The following is a 19,080-nucleotide window of genomic DNA, read 5'->3' as shown; positions in this document are numbered from 1 at the left end:
TATTTTCAATTTTCTTTTGATGTCTATGGTTGTCAAAAATTGCTGTCATTCGTGAGAGTCAATTGTCAATGTGATCAATGTCTTGTCATTCGATTCATGTGAATTTGCGTTATCGTCGACATCGTATTTTAATTTCTATATCTACTAGGTATTTTGTTCTGATACAAGACGCGGTCACCTACGACGGTCAAAGTTCCACTCTCACCGGTACGACCATCTTATTTGGCAACCCGGCTTTTGTTATCAGAAATTTACTAGTGATAGCTATGGACTGCTCATGTAGTTACTGTGCTCATTTTTTATGTTTTGTAATTTTATAATATTTCCAGATATTGTATTTGTACTGATAGCCAATATGAAACTCGACAATTATGGAGGGATTATTTGGTATCTCAAATATTTCGGCCTACCTTTAGCATTGTGTGTGACTATATGCAAAGTATACAACCGAGTGTCGCAGAAAAAGCGAAGGGCTACTTTACAAGGAAAGGCACGTATAAATTATATGATTATTATTGTTTGTTTCTGGTTTTCTGGTGGATATGAGAGTTCAGAGAGTTGCAAGTATCCATAATGTTGTTTTAATGTTTTTCTATTTCAGGTTGTACTCATAACTGGGGCCAGTTCTGGCATAGGGGAAGCATTGGCGCATGCTTTCTATGAGCAAGGAAGTAAGGTTGTGTTAGCTGCTAGAAGGGAACCTGAACTTAATAGAGTTAAAACAGACTTGTTATCTAAGAAGCTGGTAAGCAGAAATTACATCTAAACTAGTAATACTCCTATGCTAAATTATTAGTCTAGGACCTTGATTTGACCTTGATTGTTGTTAATTTTCAGCCAACTGCTACTCTTGAACCCAATGTAATTCGTTTGGATCTAGCAGATCTGGATAGTCTAGAAGGTTTTGCCAAAAATGTACAAACTGTTTGTGGCCGGGTGGACATTTTGATTAACAATGGTGGGATATCTCACAGAGATTCAATACTGCACACAAAGATAGATGTTGACAAACAAATCATGTATGTCAACTACTTTGGTCCTGTGTGCTTAACAAAAGGTAATACTGGCCATTTCCTTATATTTTATTGTTTTCAACTAAGTTTCATAACCAAATTTTTAAATTGTATTACATATTTCTCCTTGTTTCAATACTCAAAATATTTTTTTTATCGAGTAGGTAGGTTGATACACCCCAGCAGAGGGTAACAGGATGAAAAGAAGAAGAAGGTTGATGGTTAACATTTGTGATCGTATATTGTCTCTCTAGCTTCCTTACCTATAATCTTTTCATATTTTCCTTTCAGCTTTGCTGCCAAAGATGGTTGAAGAAAAGAGTGGTCATATAGTATTTGTAAGCTCTGTACAAGGATTGATAGCTATCCCAGATCGTTCTGCATATGCAGCATCCAAGTTTGCCATGCAGGCATTCGGAGATGCATTGAGATCTGAAATGCACCAGCATAATGTTAATGTCTCTGTAGTAAGCCCTGGATATGTGAAGACTGCAGTTTCTCTAAATGCCCTAAAGGGCAGTGGAGAAAGGCATGCAGGTAAGAACACTTGTTTCTCAAACATGCGGGTTGAGGCAGAATCAACTTAGGTAACAACTGTAACTAGAGATGGGCAAATTTTATTTGAATGACGAATAATGAATGAAAATAACAAAATTTATCGCGAATGACGAATGTCGGATGATTATTCTTATTCGAATAAATTATTCGTCGAATAATTCATCCGCGAATAATTTATTCGTCGGATGAACTGCCACGAATAATTTGTTTATTGGAATACCTTATAAACTTTTCAAGGTTTCGAAAGATTTGGCAACTGTTGGCTCGATTCGGGAAATGAATTAGAGACTCACTAGATATGAAATAGTAAAGATATGTGACGTCCCACGGCAAAAGGTACCTTATGGCGGCTGGCGCCGCGATTCGGAAAATGAATTAGAGATTCACTAGATATGAAATAGTAAAATTATGTGACGTTCCACGGTAAAAGGTACCTTATGGCGGCTGGCGCTTACGTCGCATAGCGCCGCAATAATATTGGAGCGGCGTTAATAATAGCGTAAGCGCCAACCGCCATAAGGTACCTTTACCAGTTACTTTGGCACGTCACATATCTTTACTATATCGTATCTAGTTAATCTCTAACTCATTTCCCGAATCGCGCCGTCTGATGTGCAATACAACTACCTGCAAGTCCTGCAACTACCTAAATAGTTACTGTAAATATAAATTACGCGTTGTGAGATTCGCTCTGAAGCAAACAACTGCTAAGAAAATTTGGTTTTCTCACTCTTTTAGTATATAGCTCTCTTTCTAGGTCTGGCTAGAAAGTTACTTATATAACTTTGTGTGTGAGTAATTAATTGTTCACGCATCCTTTGTTTATTATACTACCTGGGCTTATCCTTTAACCCTTAACAATCTTTAACTTGTCAGAACAAATTTACAGTAAAAACAAGTCATATTAAACGCGTTATTATTCGTGTTGTTTATTTGAATGGAATAAGCCAAAAAACTTAAATATTTTTCGTGGATTTATTCGAACGAAATAACGAATAAATCATTCGTCATTTGAAAAGTGTTCGAATGATTTATCCGCGAATAAATTATTCGCGAATAAATCATCCGCGAATAAATCATTCGCGAATAAATCCTGAATGATGCCCATCTCTGACTGTAAAGCCCCATCCAGACTATGCGCGTGAATCGCGAGCGAAGCCGCGAACGCGAGTGTGGAGTCGATTTTCGCAGACAGCGAAATCGACTCCACACTCGCGTTCGCGGCTTCGCCTGCGATTCACGCGCATAGTCTGGAGGGGGCTTAACAACATGTAGCTCCAGTTTCTCTCTCCTGCGTGTTGACAGTTTGCGCAGCACAAGTAGTAGAAGTGCATCGGGTTTATAATTTTTTAATGGTTACACCCCAAAAATGTAAAAATACTATTTTAGTTATGTAAAGGTAGACTTCCGAGCAAAGCGGCTCCGGTGACACTAACGCAGCGACACTGACGCGGCGACAGAGCGATAGTATTATGCAGTATGGAAATGTATGAACTTAATTCCGAGCGCAGCGTCACTATCGCAGCGACAGTGGCGCCGCGTCAGTATCGCTCGGCGATAGCGGCCGTGCTACGTCTGCGCCAAAGAGAATTAAATCACTACGTTTTAAGAGTCGGCACTCTCGAACAAGCCTTGAACCGAATTATGAACGTACATTGTGCCAACACACCAAATACAGGCTTAAATAACTCGCATCCAGGCCATAATTGTTAAAAAACAAACATGTCAATACGTTAAAAAAAATATGTTTGTTGGGACGTCAGCAAGGCCTATTGACTTCCTTGAAACGATGTGACCCTTCAAAATTGTACATGTGTTGTCCGTTCCCAGACGAGATTGCCAGTAATTAACATCAAAATATTTTACTACAGCAACATTGCTAGAACTGGCTTTGTCTATAGATACGATTTCTAGGAACAAATCAAATTATTTTATCAAATATATTTTGATTTGTATTTTATGAAGTAGTCATATGTAAATTATTATTTATTTTTTGATATATGTATATTATTATCTATTATATTTCAATTTGTCTTTGTCTATGTTCATAAAATCTACGAAGGGTAGACGTGCCTCCACCCTCCTTGATAAAATAAAAAAAAATCTTTGTCAATTGACCTCTTTGATAGGCCTTGATTTGGGTCTGGCCGGTAAGAACATAGACAAGATAAAAGTCTGTAATATCAATGCTGTAATTTAAGTCATTTAATGCAAAAATATCAATTTTCATATAAAACGATTTATTCACTTGAAATATATTTATTTACCTATTAATTTTAAAAATAAAAACTATTCATATGTACGAGCAACATATCTAAATGCGTCTTCGCACAGACTTAGTTAAATTTAAACCGTTGTCTCTCTTCCTTCCTTGCTGTATGTATCCGGCAATGGCGACTTTATCAACAATTCTTATCCGGATTATGGAAAGCCCTAATGTGTGTGTGGAAACCGTTGTAGTAAATCAGAAACAGCGATAATTTCAAGGTAAGATATATATTAATCTTTAAATAAAAATGAGCGTGCTAATTACCAAATTCAAATATAATAATTTAATCTTACTATCCCCGTAAGTCCCGCGGACGCTATATCGCGTCCGAAATTATAATCAAAATTCAACATAGATGTAAAACCCCACATTGTTTAAGCTGGTAACCCTAGGAATTAGCGACGTTAGTAATTAGGAAGATAGATTATATTGTTTAATTTTTTGACTATTTTGTTTTAGAAATGAATGAATCAGCAGATGGCTTGAGCGTGAGATAATAATATAATCCTGGGCCGTCATATGATTTCTCGGAAAAAGCTCAGAAGGGCACGTATCTGCCGCATATCCAAACTAGTTTCCCGGTGACCAAGAACGCTGCGCGGAGCTGTGAAGCAGAAAATGTCCGATAACCGGATAGATGTAATAACAACTTGTAACCATTTGCCATATCAGTGTATGTATTCATATGTATTATGAAAATATTTATATCTTAATAATACGTAACTATTTGTTACCTTTTATATTTCACGAATTTCTGAATATAGTACCTAATCATTATCTTTTAACGTATTTTTTTACTTATTTGTGAAATGCTAATTTAAGAGCCCATCAACGTGCACACTAGCGCCACTGCTAAATAATCGTGATTATTTAAATTTAACGACATGTATTTAAATAAGGGGCCGCTACGGACTGTATTGTGTATTTAGGTACCTTTTGAATACATCAAACTAGATTTTATGTTGCTGGATTCGTCGATCTATGAGCTCAAAACAAAAACGGCCGTTTTAACTTTGGACGGGTAGATTGACGAATCCAATAACATAAAAACTAGTTTAATGTATTCAGCAGTGGCGCTAGTGTGCACGTTGATGGGCTCTTAAAAACCTGACCCCAACAAAAAAGAAAAAAATACAAAAAGAAATTCCCTCTCTGGGATTCGAACCCAGGACCATTAGCTTCCTGAACTGGATTACTGCCAATACCCGCTAGGCTAAACGGGTTGTCAATTCTAATTACAATGGTATCCTACCAGAGCGCTAGTAGTATAAACGAACATTTGAAAGGGACATTTTTTTGTATGGAGTTATCGTTCTTCTCCTAGTGAGTATTATATTCTTTGGACGTCAGTCTTTCCGTGACCACAGCTGGTGCAACTCAGCTGAAACGTCGGAATTAAAGGTAAAAACAATGAAATTATATCGCGGTAGACCCGTTTGTGTAATTAAATATGTCAATACTACCAACACAAAAAAAAACAACGCTAGGGCTCGACACTTCCAGTACCTACTGTTTATCGATATCGATAAATATGCGATACGTGCTGCTGTATCTACTGTACTACTGTAACAGTACATTTTGAGAATCACGTGGATTAATAAAATAAAAAAAAAGCATCATATAAATTTTACATGATAAAAATAACATAGTTTATTATTCAAGTAGGTAGGCATATTACAATATGCTGAATTCGCGCGCATACTTTTTTAATCTGGTCCCTTTTTATTGAAGGCATTCAGCTTTTGAATAGGTAAATAAACACGCCAAATCCTCATTTCCTGTTAGCTTTGCCCATAATCGACATCTGAAATAAAGAGATTAACGATAAATTGGTCGTACACTATTCGTGTCTTAGGTTACTTAGTTTTTTTACTTAAAAAGAATTCATTCACAAAATATTTTCGTTTTAATCATGGATTAAACAACTGTACCGATATTCGGAACCTAATAATAATATTGAGAGTTGCAACTCTGTTTGTAGGTCGCATTGTCCTTTTCTAGCATATACGTCTCTCTCTCTCACACACTCCCACCACAGCAGTTTTGCTTTTGACAGTTACACAAGGCAAATTTTAAAGACATTGGCTTGCTGTTTTTCCATCTGGAAGGTCGTGAAGCTAAACTGTTGGTGAGTTTTTGAATTTGTACCCCAGTTTAGCTGACTATATTGAAAAACAGTTTCTAACGGCTTTTGCCGTTCGAAATAAATATTTAAATTTAGTTGTCCGTTAAACTATCTAGCAAATAAAAACGATCCGGAATAGTGATATGCAAGTGTTTTCAAAGGCTGCCTGCGCGCACCGTGGCTATGCCAATGAAAATACTAAAACACATGGAGCTGGTAAAGCGTGCACGTGTCACCATTAGAATTTAATTTTATACCTACATTCAGTCTTCTCCGAGTCTTGTTAGTTTAAATCTTTGTGTGTGTATAATAACGATTGAAATTATAAAACTTATATGGTGATGTGTGGAGGCATACCCTTCAGTTTTCAAGTGATTTGTGTTTTCGAATACGAAAGGATCGGATAGTTAATACGTGTTACGTAGAACCTACGTATTAAGGTAGGAGCTTATAGACGTGCAGGGTTTATCTGTCCAAGTATCTATCAGCAATTTGTAATTTTATCCCGTTCCGGGTTAATATAATATTGCAAAATTAATTTTTTGGTAATAAACTTGCTGATAAATAACGTGTAACTGCTTAGGAGTCGACGAAGCCCCGCTTCGCGGGGCTTCTATTTCCGCTCTGAGGGACACAAGGTAACGAACAAACCTACATCGCAAACATTGCATTTATTTTTGTGGAAAGTGAGTACTTCGGCAGTACACACACTTAAATCTAACTAGACATAGAGAGAGATTAGCATGGCTCTGAGCAAGAATGACATGCGAAATCGTGAAGTATTTCACTCTTTATCTACCTACTTATTTCTCTCCAACTACATCTTTCATTTTGAAAAAATATTGGTTAAAATGTAGGTAGGTACTTAAATTGTAAATAACTTAGCAGGTACTTACCTACAGCTTAAAAGGTTAAGGAAAAGAACTCTTGCATGTAGTTGATATATGTGCTTGTGTTATTTTGAAATTATGAATTCTATACGTAACTACATACAAGAGGGTAAATTCTTAAGCCTACCTACCTACCTACCTACATAAATAGTACACTTGTAAACGTTTCAAATAAAATCGGAAGCCTGTGACTTGGAAGGGCATTAACGATACGGGAATCTTTAGATTGATTCATTGTCGAAGACGCATGGTTTTGTTCATATTGCCAAATTATATTAGTTAACTGTAGAGTTAAAGTTTAGTTTTGGCAAATCTGCGCGTCACCGTGAATGACACTTTCTAAAAGTGCCTGTTAAATCCTGCGTAAAGCCTTTCACCTTGTCGAGCAAGTAACCCGCAACTAAGGGAATATTACCCATAAATTCAGGGTATTTGATTTGAATGATATTCTTAAACCTACGTCTGTTATGGTTCCACCTGCGTAAGGTGTGCCCAAGAGAATCTTTTATACGTTCACAAACTAACGTCAAGTTATTTGTGATGAAACCAATATATTATGTACCTATCTAAGCCTGCGCAAGGCTGCCATGTTTCCACCTGCGTACGAGTAAGGTGTGCCAAAGAATCTTTGATTCGTCCACAAACTGACGTCAAGTTATTGATGATGATATTATAACATTTATAACCTATGTAAGCCTGCGCAAGGCATGTCAGACATATTCACAGAAATATAAATGATATGCTCATAACACAGGCGAGCGAGTATCACAATCAGAAAAATATTACAAAGATGAATTTGTAAATATCCCCTTTTAGAGAAAGTAAAAAGGGTTCTTACAAAATAATGTTTTTGGGTAAAAAATCTGTCGAAATAGGCAAGGCATCGTTATTAGAGTTTTCATTTTTGTTTACCAATCTATTCTAAGGGTCCCGAACACCCTATTGGCTAAACCCAAAATTGGGCTAATTATCTGTGGTAAAAGTGAAAACTGCTTTCCATTTACTTACATATCAATTCTAAAATTATAATAGGTAAAAAATAACCTAAGATTACAGGCCTATCTCGACTCATTTTATTTAATGAAAAAATCTTTGCACCCTAATATAAAATTGTGGTCTGGAGACGCTAAGCCTCATAACTTGGGCGGCATAGATAATACTAAGAGATTTAGTCACCTAATTTCGACTATAAGCCCAGGCAGAATATTGATAATTAGAATAAGGTGTGTCGGAAAACTAGGTTCACACACTTAGCGCTACCGTGAACATATATCTAAGAAGTCTGTATACTGCCTTCCAGGAGGCGGGATGTTAATAGACTAGCCTATATAGTAGGCCAGAGATATAGTACACCTACAAAAGCACACTGGCCCAAATCCAGTAATATTATATTTCAGAATATAAAATAATTTACAATCAGCGTATATTTGATATCAAAAAGTTACAATTATCCTTAGTTCATAAGGAGGATAAGTATACATAAATAACAAATAGATTCGACAAAGTGTTGACTCTAGCATTGGATGAAATAGGTCCCTCTTAAAGGGCCTCTGCGCTGTTGGTTTCGGGCCCACGGGTGCCCGGCAAAAGGTTGGGGACCCCATGGTTCCGCACAGTTATTGCAAATAATGTAAAGTCACTAAATAAACACACAAATCTGCATGTTGGTTAAAAACACATATGCGATGAGCTAAGGTTTCGAATTAAGTACCTTATTCTTAATAATTTACACATTGGAAAGAGGAAACTGAATATTCAGAATCAAGCAATGTCTATGAATGGTTTACATAAATTAAGCCACTTTAGTGTTCAGAACCAATCAAGCTTATGTCTACTAGTAGGCACCAGATAAGGTAAACTACTCTTACTGCATATATAGAAATTAATGAGTACAATTAAGGTCACTGGATGATAGCTAAACATGAATATAAGCAGAATGAGCCTGCACCTATACAAATATTATTGATGAGGTTCTGTGGCATTTCTATATTAACCATTTGAACACCAAAAAGCGTCATAACTAGTCGTGCCCATAGCGCCGTGCCCACATGAGTGTTATGTTATGGCTTAAGCTCTCAAAGTAACCTTCACAATTTTAAGTAAGTAAGTTTGTTTAGGTACCTTAGCTCGCGTTCGCGTTAGTAAAGCGTACAAAGGGTTAAATGCATTTTATAGCTATAACCAAGTATATAGCTCACACTGGCTTACAGTCATTAAAGGAATTCAGTACTTCCCTATGACATTTTAGTAAGTAGGTACCCAATATTAACTTTGTGGGTACCTAGTGATAGTGATATAACGAATAATTAAAATGTTCGTCTACTCAATCCCGAGGGGTTCTGGAAATAAGACAGGACTTGTCCTTGTTATATTCCTGCAACTGCTCACTTTACTGGATAATTATTATCAAATTTGTTAATAATTGGGAGTTATAAATAAAAACTACTCGAGTACTTTATGATTTTTATCTTTTCATATTTGAATTGCATCACTCCTTATCACAGATGTTGTATGCTCCTTGAAGAGTAGACTGACTTATCTCATCTTCTTTTACCTAGTTTAACATACATATAATTAAGTATAGCACCCTTGTGGTGACTCACTTATTCTCTTGGAAAACTTATAAGTACATTAAGTACGTATATAAAATGTAAAGTTAGTATCATAATATAATGGTATATCAAATTGTATGTTTTACTAAATACCTCTCTCCTCACAGGTGTTAAAATAAAGGGTGTACTACATAATTAATTAAAAACTCATAATATAATAATATTACATATACTTACATAATAAGTACATGTATAATCACATTGGCTTGGCGTCTTGCCACCACCAGGCGATAACAAACACGTCTCAATATTATTATTAGGTTCCGAATATCGGTACAGTTGTTTAATGACAGCGTTTTACACAAAAATAAAACGCTAATTAAATAACTTACCATATTCGGAACCTAAAGTTTTAATCCTGCCTGGTGTAAATATGTATAATTTTGAGACAATGACTTTAAAATTTGCCTTGTGTAACTGTTAAAAGCAAAACTGCTGTAGTGGGAGTGTGTGAGAGAGAGAGAGACGTATATGCTAGAAAAGGACAATGCGACCTACAAACAGAGTTGCCACTCTCAATATTATTATTAGGTTCCGAATATGGTAAGTTATTTAATTAGCGTTTTATTTTTGTGTAAAACGCTGTCATTGTACACGACTAAAACTAATTCGAACTAATTAAATTAGTAACTGTTAACGACTCAAAGTAAAAAATGAAAGTATTGCATACAAACATCAGTTTACCGACCTGTTCGGATCAAGTGAAAATCTGGCCAAAAATAAGTCTTCTTTCACGCCCACCACAAACTTCACATTTCCTTAAAGATTTGGCCCCCATTTAAATAACAGCTAAAGTTATTTTACCAAAATTACAATTAAAAAAAACACGTATTTCCACGTTCACGACAATTTAAAATGACGTTATTGACGTTTTACTACCGATCATACCAACCTAAAGAAAAGTAAGTATAATACGTCTATGTTAAAAGCAGGTATGGTATGTGCTACCAAAATGCAACAGCGGTCATTTTAATTCGATAAGATTATTTCTATGCCTCAATGTTGGTAACAAGTACGTTCCTAATTTATCATAGTATGGGTGTCGATGGGCTGGTCTGCGCAAGCACTGTCGCGCAGTCGCTGCGATCGCACGTGGTTTTGAGCTTATGTCATTATTCAAAATATCTAAAAAAATAATATGAAACGGACAAAAACTCCTGAATTTGTCATCGTTCTCGTTTAAATGCTTTTTTAGGGTTCCGTACCCAAAAGGTAAAACGGGACCCTATTACTAAGACTTTACTGTCCGTCCGTCCGTCCGTCCGTCTGTCACCAGGCTGTATCTCACGAACCGTGATAGCTAGACAGTTGAAATTTTCACAGATGATGTATTTCTGTTGCCGCTATAACAACAAATACTAAAAACAGAATAAAATAAAGATTTAAATGGGGCTCCCATACAACAAACGTGATTTTTGACTAAAGTTAAGCAACGTCGGGCGTGGTCAGTACTTGGATGGGTGACCGTTTTTTTTGCATTTTTTTTGTTTTTTTTTTCATTATGGTACGGAACCCTTCGTGCGCGAGTCCGACTCGCACTTGCCCGGTTATTTATTTTTTCAAGATGCTATAAGTGCATTCACCCTATTCTATTTTTGAAAATTGAGTTGGGTAGGCTTCGCTCCACAGTAAAAGTAACGAAGCAAAAGATCGTCATCCTCCTCTTCTTCTAATAATATTTTCATAATTAATCGGTTCATCACGTCTGCACTGTAAGGAATAACAACTGCGACTGTCGCCGGAGTCGCGCCGCTCGGAAGCGAATCTGCGTCAGTTAACGCTGCGACACTGACGCAGCGACTCTGACGCTGCGGCCGTTGCGTCAGAGCCGCTTTGCTCGGAAGTCTAGCTTTAGTACTTACACCAAGGGCTGCCATCCACACAGGAAACCTGACCAGATTTGTCGTAGTTTAGAGTCCTTTGTGTAAAACAGTTTTGTTGTATCAGAGGTATCCCTACAAACAATTTCTATTTATTAAATAATAAAAAAGTATGGTGTCCAGGAAAATTTAATGTAATTTACATGACACCATCACAACACATTTTATTAGCCATAGCCACAGCCTTTCAATCACAGAAGGGTCCTTATGCTTTAAGTGCAATAAGTATGTTTCCATCTCAAAATTTCAACAGAAATTCTGATAGAAACATCCTTATTACAGATAAAGCATAAGGACCCTTTTCTGATGGAAAGCCAGAAATATAAATTTGTACCTTTTTGTTCCCAGTGATGGATCAGTCAACTGCTGAAGGGTTTTCTGCAGAGTATGTTGCAGACAGGATTCTGGACATGGTAGTGTCCAAAGAAAATGATCTAGTGATCAGTCAGTTTCTACCAAAAGTAGCAATATTCCTGAGACACAACATGCCAGGTCTTTATCATTGGGCAATGACCAGAAGAGCTACCAAAACAAGTGTCCCATAAATGACTGTTTCTCGTTTGTATTTGGGATTTTGGGTTTTATCTTTAGTATGTTATTTAAGTTTATCACCATTGGTCTACCGCTTAATTCAAAGAATTGGTAGGAAGTTATTATGATTGACTGATTTGTGTTATGGTTTTGGGCGCCAGTTCTAGTCAGACGTCAGACTGGTTTATATTAAAATTACAGTTACATTGATAAAATGTTAGTTAAAAATAAACCTGTTTTTAAGGGGTCATCCATTATTTACATCACACGTTTAGGGGGAGGGAGGGGGTCAAGAAAATGTGACATGTTGTGACAAGGGGGAGGAGGAGTCACAAACTTTGTGACGTCACTTTAACTTCATCAGTAACCGAAAATGTATTTAAATTATTTTATACGCTAATATACATTTAAATAACAAGTTTTTGAAACGATAATCGTTTTTATTCGTTTAATTTTATTTCTTAATCAGTTTTGGTTATAAAATTACTAATATTTCTTTTGTCAAAAATATTTTGATATAATATTAAATGACTAATTGCCGATTTCGTTGAAGAAATGTGACGTCACACCAGGGGGGAGGGGTTTGCCAAATGTGACCAAGTGTGACAAGGAGGGGGGGAGGGGTAAAAAAAACCTAGAAATTGGTGTGACGTAATTAATGGATGACCCCTAACTAGATTTTTATGGGATTCATTGGACAGCTTCCAGCTCGAAACCTCTTCAGGCGAGTGATGGAACTCCCGACCCATCACCCGCAGGTTCCCGTTAAGGCGGCATTATCTTTGCTGCGACCTTAACATCCAAGTGCGACCTTGATGCCGAAATTAACAACAGGATCGGGGCTGCGGCTGCAGCTTTTGGCAAGTTAGACCACAAGGTCCTCAGCTCACACGACTTAAAACTGGTCACTAAAATATCCGTGTATATGGCAGTCGTGCTGCCCAACCTTCTATACTCCGCTGAAACGTGGACCGTTTATCGCCACCATATTCGCATGCTGGATCGATTCCACCTCAGATGCCTACGCAAGATACTGAAGATCCGATGGTCTGATCGTGTTCGGAATACAGAAGTGCTGCGTAGAGCAAATGTGGGTGGAATCGAGGTATACCTCATGCGACGTCAGAGGGGCTACCGCGAAAACCGAAATTCGCAAATTGCGGGGATCTTACTCTTTTACTCCAATGAAGGCGTAATTAGAGTGACAGAGAAAAATGCCCGCAATTGACGATTTTCGGTATTGGCGGTAGCCCTACAGCTTCGGTGGTGCGGTCACGTTTCACGGATGAACGACCAGCGTGTGGCTAAGCGCATCGTTTATTCCGAGCTTGAGGAGGGCAAGCGGAAACAGGCAGGGCGGCCAATTCCTCAGGTATAAAGATGTGCTTAAGCGGCACGTGAAAAAGTGTCGTATAGAGCCCTCGCGATGGGAACAGCAGGCAGCCATACGAACGGAATGGCGGGCAGCAATATATGCCAACGTAACCGAATCGCGACGACGCTTAGAGCTGGATGCCAAGCGCGACGAAGTAAAAGCCAGACCACCTGCGGCAATACATTATAATTACACAAATGGTGTGCTCACATGCCCGCAATGTTCGCAAACTTTAAGTAATAAGATAGGCTACGTCAGCCACTTGCGAGCACACCAGGGACAGCAACGGAGTTGATAGCAGTCGCCGTGGCCGAATCGGCCGTGGAGTTATTATCTTTGCTGCGAAGGCTCTTCTCCGCCTACCTGGCCTCCTTCGGCGCTGAGGAAGCGAGTTCGCGTCGTCCTCGCGCGATCGTTCTGCGGCTTCCTTTTGTGTCAGAACGGTGACGCTAAAGGAAGCCACTGCTGCCCATGCCTCCTTACTGCTGATCATACGGCGTATTAGCGCTGGCAGTGAGAGGTCTCCTCCCACAGCCGCGGCCAGGGCAGCGCGAGGCTCCGCCCACGCAGGGCATATCTCGCGCGTGTGTTGGGCCGTGTCCACGGCTCTTCCATCACAATGGTGGCACACTGTCGTCGGCTCTCTTCCCACCCTCTCACACAGGTACCAGCCGAAGCAGCCGTGTCCCGTCAGGAGCTGTGTGAGGTGGAAGGAGGGTACACCGTGCTTGCGTTCGACCCATTCTTTCAGAACGGGCTGAACAGCGGCCACCAGGTCCCGGCTAGCTCCCGGGATCTCCAGACGCTCCGACCACTTTTCATAGAGCATTTCTCGTGCTTCTTCCCGCCACTTGCGAACTTCTTGAGGGGCGGGCCAGTTTTCCTCCCTCCTTGCTGCTAGCAGCCGCCAATAGATCGAGGACTGGTCCTTGGCTTCAAGGTCCCAAGGCGGGCTCGCGGCAAGCAGGCCGGCTGCTGCGTGCGAGTTATTGCGATACGCTCTAGCCACCCTGAGAGCTATGGCCCTCTGCGGCCGACGCAATAGCGCCGCACTTCGAGTTCTCAGGGTGGTGGCATTCTAATCATGTTCTAACTGTGTTGAAGATAGAAATAAGTTGGGCGTTACATTCTGTGGTATTTGTAGCGCTGAATAAAAAGGAGACGTCGTCGGCAAACATTACACAGGTCACATTGGGATCTAGGATTTTCGGCAGATCGTTTATATGTCAGAAATAGGGTACATGCTAAAATACTTCCCTGTGGCAAAGAAAAAGTGGTACGGCGTCTTTGTGAGGCAACTTCAGTCACTTCTCGGGCTTCGTGATTATAGTAGTCTATGTGTACATATTGTTCACGATTTGTAAGGTAGGATTTGAACCACCTGTGTGTCGTACAGCGTATTCCCATTTCGTATAACTTTGAGAGGAGTATTTCGTGGGACACTTTGTCTTATGCTTTGGTCATATCGAGAAGTAACCCAATGCTGTATTTCTTATCATCGAGATGCTCTAGAATGTATCTAATGTATTTGAATATTGCTAACGTTGTTGAGTGATGTTTTCTGAATCCGTGCTGATTTTAGTCAAATATTTTATATTTTTCGAGGAAGCTATACACACGATTGGCCATTGCTTTTTCGAAGATTTTTGAAATAGCCGGGAGTAGTGCGATAGGACGGTATTGATTCGGATTTGTTGCCTTACCACATGGTTTTAAAATTGGTTTAATTTTAGAAATTTTCAGCTGCTCTGGGAATATGCCGTTATCGAACGATTGATTTATTAGTTGTGTTAAGGGTGAAGCTAGTTCATTAAATGTTTATACTTCATTTGAGCACAGTTTTAATAAATAATTCGTCTGTCCCGAAGCTCTTTTTGTTCTTAAGCTTTTTAATTAATTTCAGTGTTTCGCATTCGGTAATTGGACTTAAAAATATGGAGTTAGTGACAAAGGTGAGGGCAGAACGGCCGACTAGCGGCTGCGCGGGCGCATCTATGCAACCCGCGCGTGCGTTGTCAAGCGGCGGTGATGACTCGCTTACCGATGCAAAGTGGTCGTTAATAGCATCGGCTACTAGTTGGTGCGATTCTAAAATTTTATCGTCAATTTTTAAAGACATGTTTTTGTATCGTCGTTCGTTTCTTTCGCGTGATGTTATTTATTATGCTCCACATGGTTTTGGTTTTGTTATTAGTTTTTCTAATTTGTTTTGCGTAATTAATTTTACTGGATTTTCTTATACATCTTTTCAGCATTTTCTCATATTTTTTATAGAAATCGTGGATAATCTCGTTTCTTGTCGTGTTAACGAAGATTTTAAGCTGTCTTTTATGTTTGCAAAATATTTTTAAGCCTTTAGTTATCCAAGTTTTAGTGTTAAACGACGTGTATAGTCTGATTCTTTTTTAACAAGCTTTTATTAGGTCGACCTGTATGTAATTATGTAATGGAATCTAAGGTAACTAATTTAACCATCTTCCAAGGATCGTAGCGTCATGAAAATTGGCAGCTGTATGTAGTTCTGATGACAATACAATAATATGGTACTGTCGAACTGATCTAATGATGGAGACAGGAGGTGGCCATAGGAACTCTGTGATGAAACAACGCAACCTAATTGTGTTAGGGGTTTTTAGAATTGTCTCGATGAGTATTAGTTGTCTGTCGTATGAAAAGTACAGTCAGCGATAAAAGCTTGTACCAAAAATGAAATTTTTGCCAAAAACTTATTTAGGTATATGTGAGTTTAAGATATTCTGCAGTTTATCACTAAATGACTGATAATTTTCATTAATGTTGTTTTTATCTAATATTATGGTACCCCAATCTATGTCTGACAATGCTTGCCTAAAAGAAAACTTTACTTATTAAGTTCATGGGGTATGCGTAGAAATCTTCTTTTATTAGGAGTTCAATCTAGTACTAAGAACTCGATTGAGTAAGACCTCGAGATAAGGATTAAAAATATGCGTTAATATTTTTTTTATTATTGGTGTGAATGTGAAAGAAAGATAAATTTGTGCGCCGTCGAACCGCGCCATCTTCCATTCTTCTTCGTTATCCCGGCATTTTGCCACGCCTCATGGGAGCCTGGGGTCCGCTTGACAACTAACCGTGCCACCTTCATCAGCTCTATCTATTACATAGAGAAATATAAGTAAAGAAAGAGTGGTAACTCCATACATCAGTTTTCTTACCAAAACGGGAGTTATTCGTAGTCGACATCTAACGTCAAGTAGTGGAATTATCAGTACCATAGAGTAATATAAGTAAAGAAAGAGTGGTAACCCCATACATCAGTTTTCTTACCAAAACGCGCGTTATTTCGTAGTCGACATCTAACGTCAAGTAGTGGAACTATCAGTACCCATACTTGACACCAGATGTCACAAGTGTAGCTACTGACAAAAGATGTACTACTAAAACAATTTACAACTAATATAAGCAGAAGGGGTTGAAAATAGACTTCTAGTTAATCTGGTTATAATATTAGCTGAAAATTGTTGAGTACGAGACCTCTATTGCCAACCAGCAGTACTGATAAATTCCGCTACATGACGCTAGATGTTGACTGCGAAATAACGCGCTTTTTGATAAGAAAAATGATGTATGGAGTTACCACTCTTTCTTTACGTACATACATTACTTGTTTATTTACATATATATTGTTGGATATAGCATTGTTGTAACACAGGCATTACATTTAACTCAACCAAACAATTGAAAACTGTGAAACATAGCCGCGTATCCACTAGAGGCAACCTCGGATCCAGTGGCTGCCTTTCTCCGAGGCCGCGCAAGTGGAGACCTGGAGACGCTGCCTCAACCTTAGCCTCGCGGTTATTAGCAAATGTATAAACTCATACTAACCGAATCAATATGTAAACAGGTCCTATACCTAAAAAATAACTGCATTTCCGTTGCCATGGAGGTTTTGGGATTATCCTGAGCAATTTTTACTGAGACCAACCCCGAAATGGCGAAAAAAAATTTGGCTGTTTCATACATTTTGGCTGGTCCATTTTCTATAGGAGGGTACATTATTTTTCGCGATTTCGGGGTCGGTCTCATAGTAAAAGTTGCTCAGTGTATAGTCCCAAAACCTACCTGGCAATGGGAATGCAGTTATTATTTAGCCACCTTGTATAAGGCAAGTGTACACGCTCCTTAGGGGCCTTATCAGATAAAAATAAATTAACATATAATCATAATTTAAGCTCAGGAATGCACCCTTGAATTTAACGCAAATTAAAAAAAAATAACAGTGTATATAATATGTCTGCATTTAATTGACTAGCTAATAAACTGTTAATATGGGTCAAATTGCATTGCTTCAAGGTATTGTGTGATGGTTGTTTGACGGGTTAAGTAGGTTGTATAAAATGTAATGTTTTTGCAATGTAATCTTGGTAATAAAATAATGACATCTTGGAACATATTTTATTGCATTAAAATTGGTTATTTCCTTGCCAACTATAATTATCATCAGTGATTAACTGATTTCATTCCATGTTTATTGTTTATCCTAGTTATTTTATATAATGAAAATATCTTTTGTACAGACTCTTTATCTAAAACTATTATTATAACATTTTTACACTCTGCTTCCTACCATTTAATATAATTGATACAATATTCACTAGTAAGCTTCAAAATAGTACTACCTACTTCATATTTGAGAACAAGATTAACCTAGTTAAGCATGTATTGGCATAAGGACTGTTTTGTTGAACCATTTTATTTATTTGAATGTTTCATAAAGTCTCCATAAGCATATTGCAGCTGCCGCTATAGAAACTGAGCTATGCAAATATATTTTCCGCCTGTTGTCAGTGCGCACTAGCACAACCGGAGATGCTGATGTTAGGTCACTCAATATAGGTAAGGTAGATAGATGACGGCGATCTTTTTCCTCTTGATATTTGCAGCATGGGTCCCATTGCCATGAGAGTGTGTAACAACCAGCACAGAGAATGGATGCAACACCAAAGGGCGTACAAGCTAAGGAACTCCATGCTAAACCTGAAAGTTTTATAACATGGCTATTATATTGAAATTAAAATATAAAAAATCTAAAACAGTTTTAAATGTTTACCAGAAGCAATCCCACATAGTCCACTGTAGACAGAGACTTTATGCAATAGGTTGCCTACATAAATCCACCTTGCAGTCTCTTCTCCAAGAGACTCCGGTTCTATAACTATAACGCTCACGCAGGCCTCAAGTGCTCTTTCCAATTCCATTTCAAATTTGATGTGTGCATTTTCACTATCGTAAACTTCTCGTATAATTGCGACACTCGATGGCTTTAAATCGCTGCAAAATAATGTTCATTTGTCAAAATATGGACCATACATATAGCCCGTATATGTTAGAAGAAGGAAAAATATTAATATTATGCGCTTCAATAAAAAATTGCATGTTTAGTTGTACTTTGGTTTCTAAAAATAAAGTATTACAGATATGTCTATTATTTACAATTACAAACCTGTCACTTTCATTACCCGCCATGTTAACTATAGACAATAGAGCAAAGCAGTGTTACTACACATAATAATTGGTAAGCGGGATTCCGGTTTATCATTAATTCATTATGGTCTATGGCAATAAAGCCAGTTTCACATCGACAAAAAAAATACACTATGCAGTCCGTATAAGCTATAGTTTCCAAAGGCGGGAATTTTAATAAATGCAGGTGCGAAGGGTTATGCTCTCATAGAAAATTTTACTTTTGCGCCTTTTTCTACTGAGGTGGAGGCAGTTGATATCTAAAGCTCGGTTTTCCTAGGATAGCGGCCGTCTCTACACAAAATAATACGGCTAAATA

The 19,080-nt window shown here is 38.1% G+C and overlaps 2 protein-coding genes and 1 non-coding gene across 3 annotated transcripts; 2 read left to right on the top strand and 1 right to left on the bottom strand.

Annotated features, from left to right (window-relative positions):
- Nucleotides 1-76: 76 nt before the first annotated feature.
- On the top strand, nt 77-11,998 carry LOC134792863 (dehydrogenase/reductase SDR family protein 7-like). The gene is made up of 6 exons (XM_063764291.1): nt 77-207; nt 330-490; nt 602-745; nt 838-1,057; nt 1,305-1,550; nt 11,696-11,998. The coding sequence occupies exons 1-6, from the start codon at nt 78-80 to the stop codon at nt 11,890-11,892; spliced, it is 1,098 nt and encodes a 365-aa protein (XP_063620361.1). The 5' UTR covers nt 77; the 3' UTR covers nt 11,893-11,998.
- LOC134793296 (U6 spliceosomal RNA) lies at nt 6,656-6,759 on the top strand. Its single transcript, XR_010144536.1, has one exon. It is a non-coding gene; the product is annotated as a U6 spliceosomal RNA (small nuclear RNA).
- Nucleotides 11,999-17,679: 5,681 nt separating the features above from the next.
- Nucleotides 17,680-18,812, bottom strand: LOC134792862 (transmembrane protein 11 homolog, mitochondrial-like). Its single transcript, XM_063764290.1, has 3 exons — nt 18,742-18,812; nt 18,349-18,569; nt 17,680-18,275 (listed from the first exon to the last, which is right to left on the bottom strand). Exons 1-3 carry the CDS (start codon nt 18,762-18,764, stop codon nt 17,995-17,997), a joined length of 525 nt encoding a protein of 174 aa, XP_063620360.1. The 5' UTR covers nt 18,765-18,812; the 3' UTR covers nt 17,680-17,994.
- Between the last annotated feature and the right edge of the window lie 268 nt (nt 18,813-19,080).

The sequence above is a fragment of the Cydia splendana genome, chromosome 8 (assembly GCF_910591565.1).
Source record: "Cydia splendana chromosome 8, ilCydSple1.2, whole genome shotgun sequence".
Lineage (NCBI taxonomy): Eukaryota > Metazoa > Arthropoda > Insecta > Lepidoptera > Tortricidae > Cydia > Cydia splendana.
This window is presented reverse-complemented; position numbering and strand designations above follow the sequence as displayed.

Coding starts and splice junctions, on each gene's coding strand:
- LOC134792863 (XM_063764291.1), top strand. CDS start 78: ATGTCTTGTCATTCGATTCATGTGAATTTGCGTTATCGTCGACATCGT. Junction 208..329: donor TCAAAGTTCCACTCTCACCG/GTACGACCATCT, acceptor TAATATTTCCAG/ATATTGTATTTGTACTGATA. Junction 746..837: donor ACTTGTTATCTAAGAAGCTG/GTAAGCAGAAAT, acceptor GTTAATTTTCAG/CCAACTGCTACTCTTGAACC.
- LOC134792862 (XM_063764290.1), bottom strand. CDS start 18,764: ATGGCGGGTAATGAAAGTGACAG. Junction 18,570..18,741: donor GCGGGTAATGAAAGTGACAG/GTTTGTAATTGT, acceptor ATTATTTTGCAG/CGATTTAAAGCCATCGAGTG. Junction 18,276..18,348: donor ACTATGTGGGATTGCTTCTG/GTAAACATTTAA, acceptor TAAAACTTTCAG/GTTTAGCATGGAGTTCCTTA.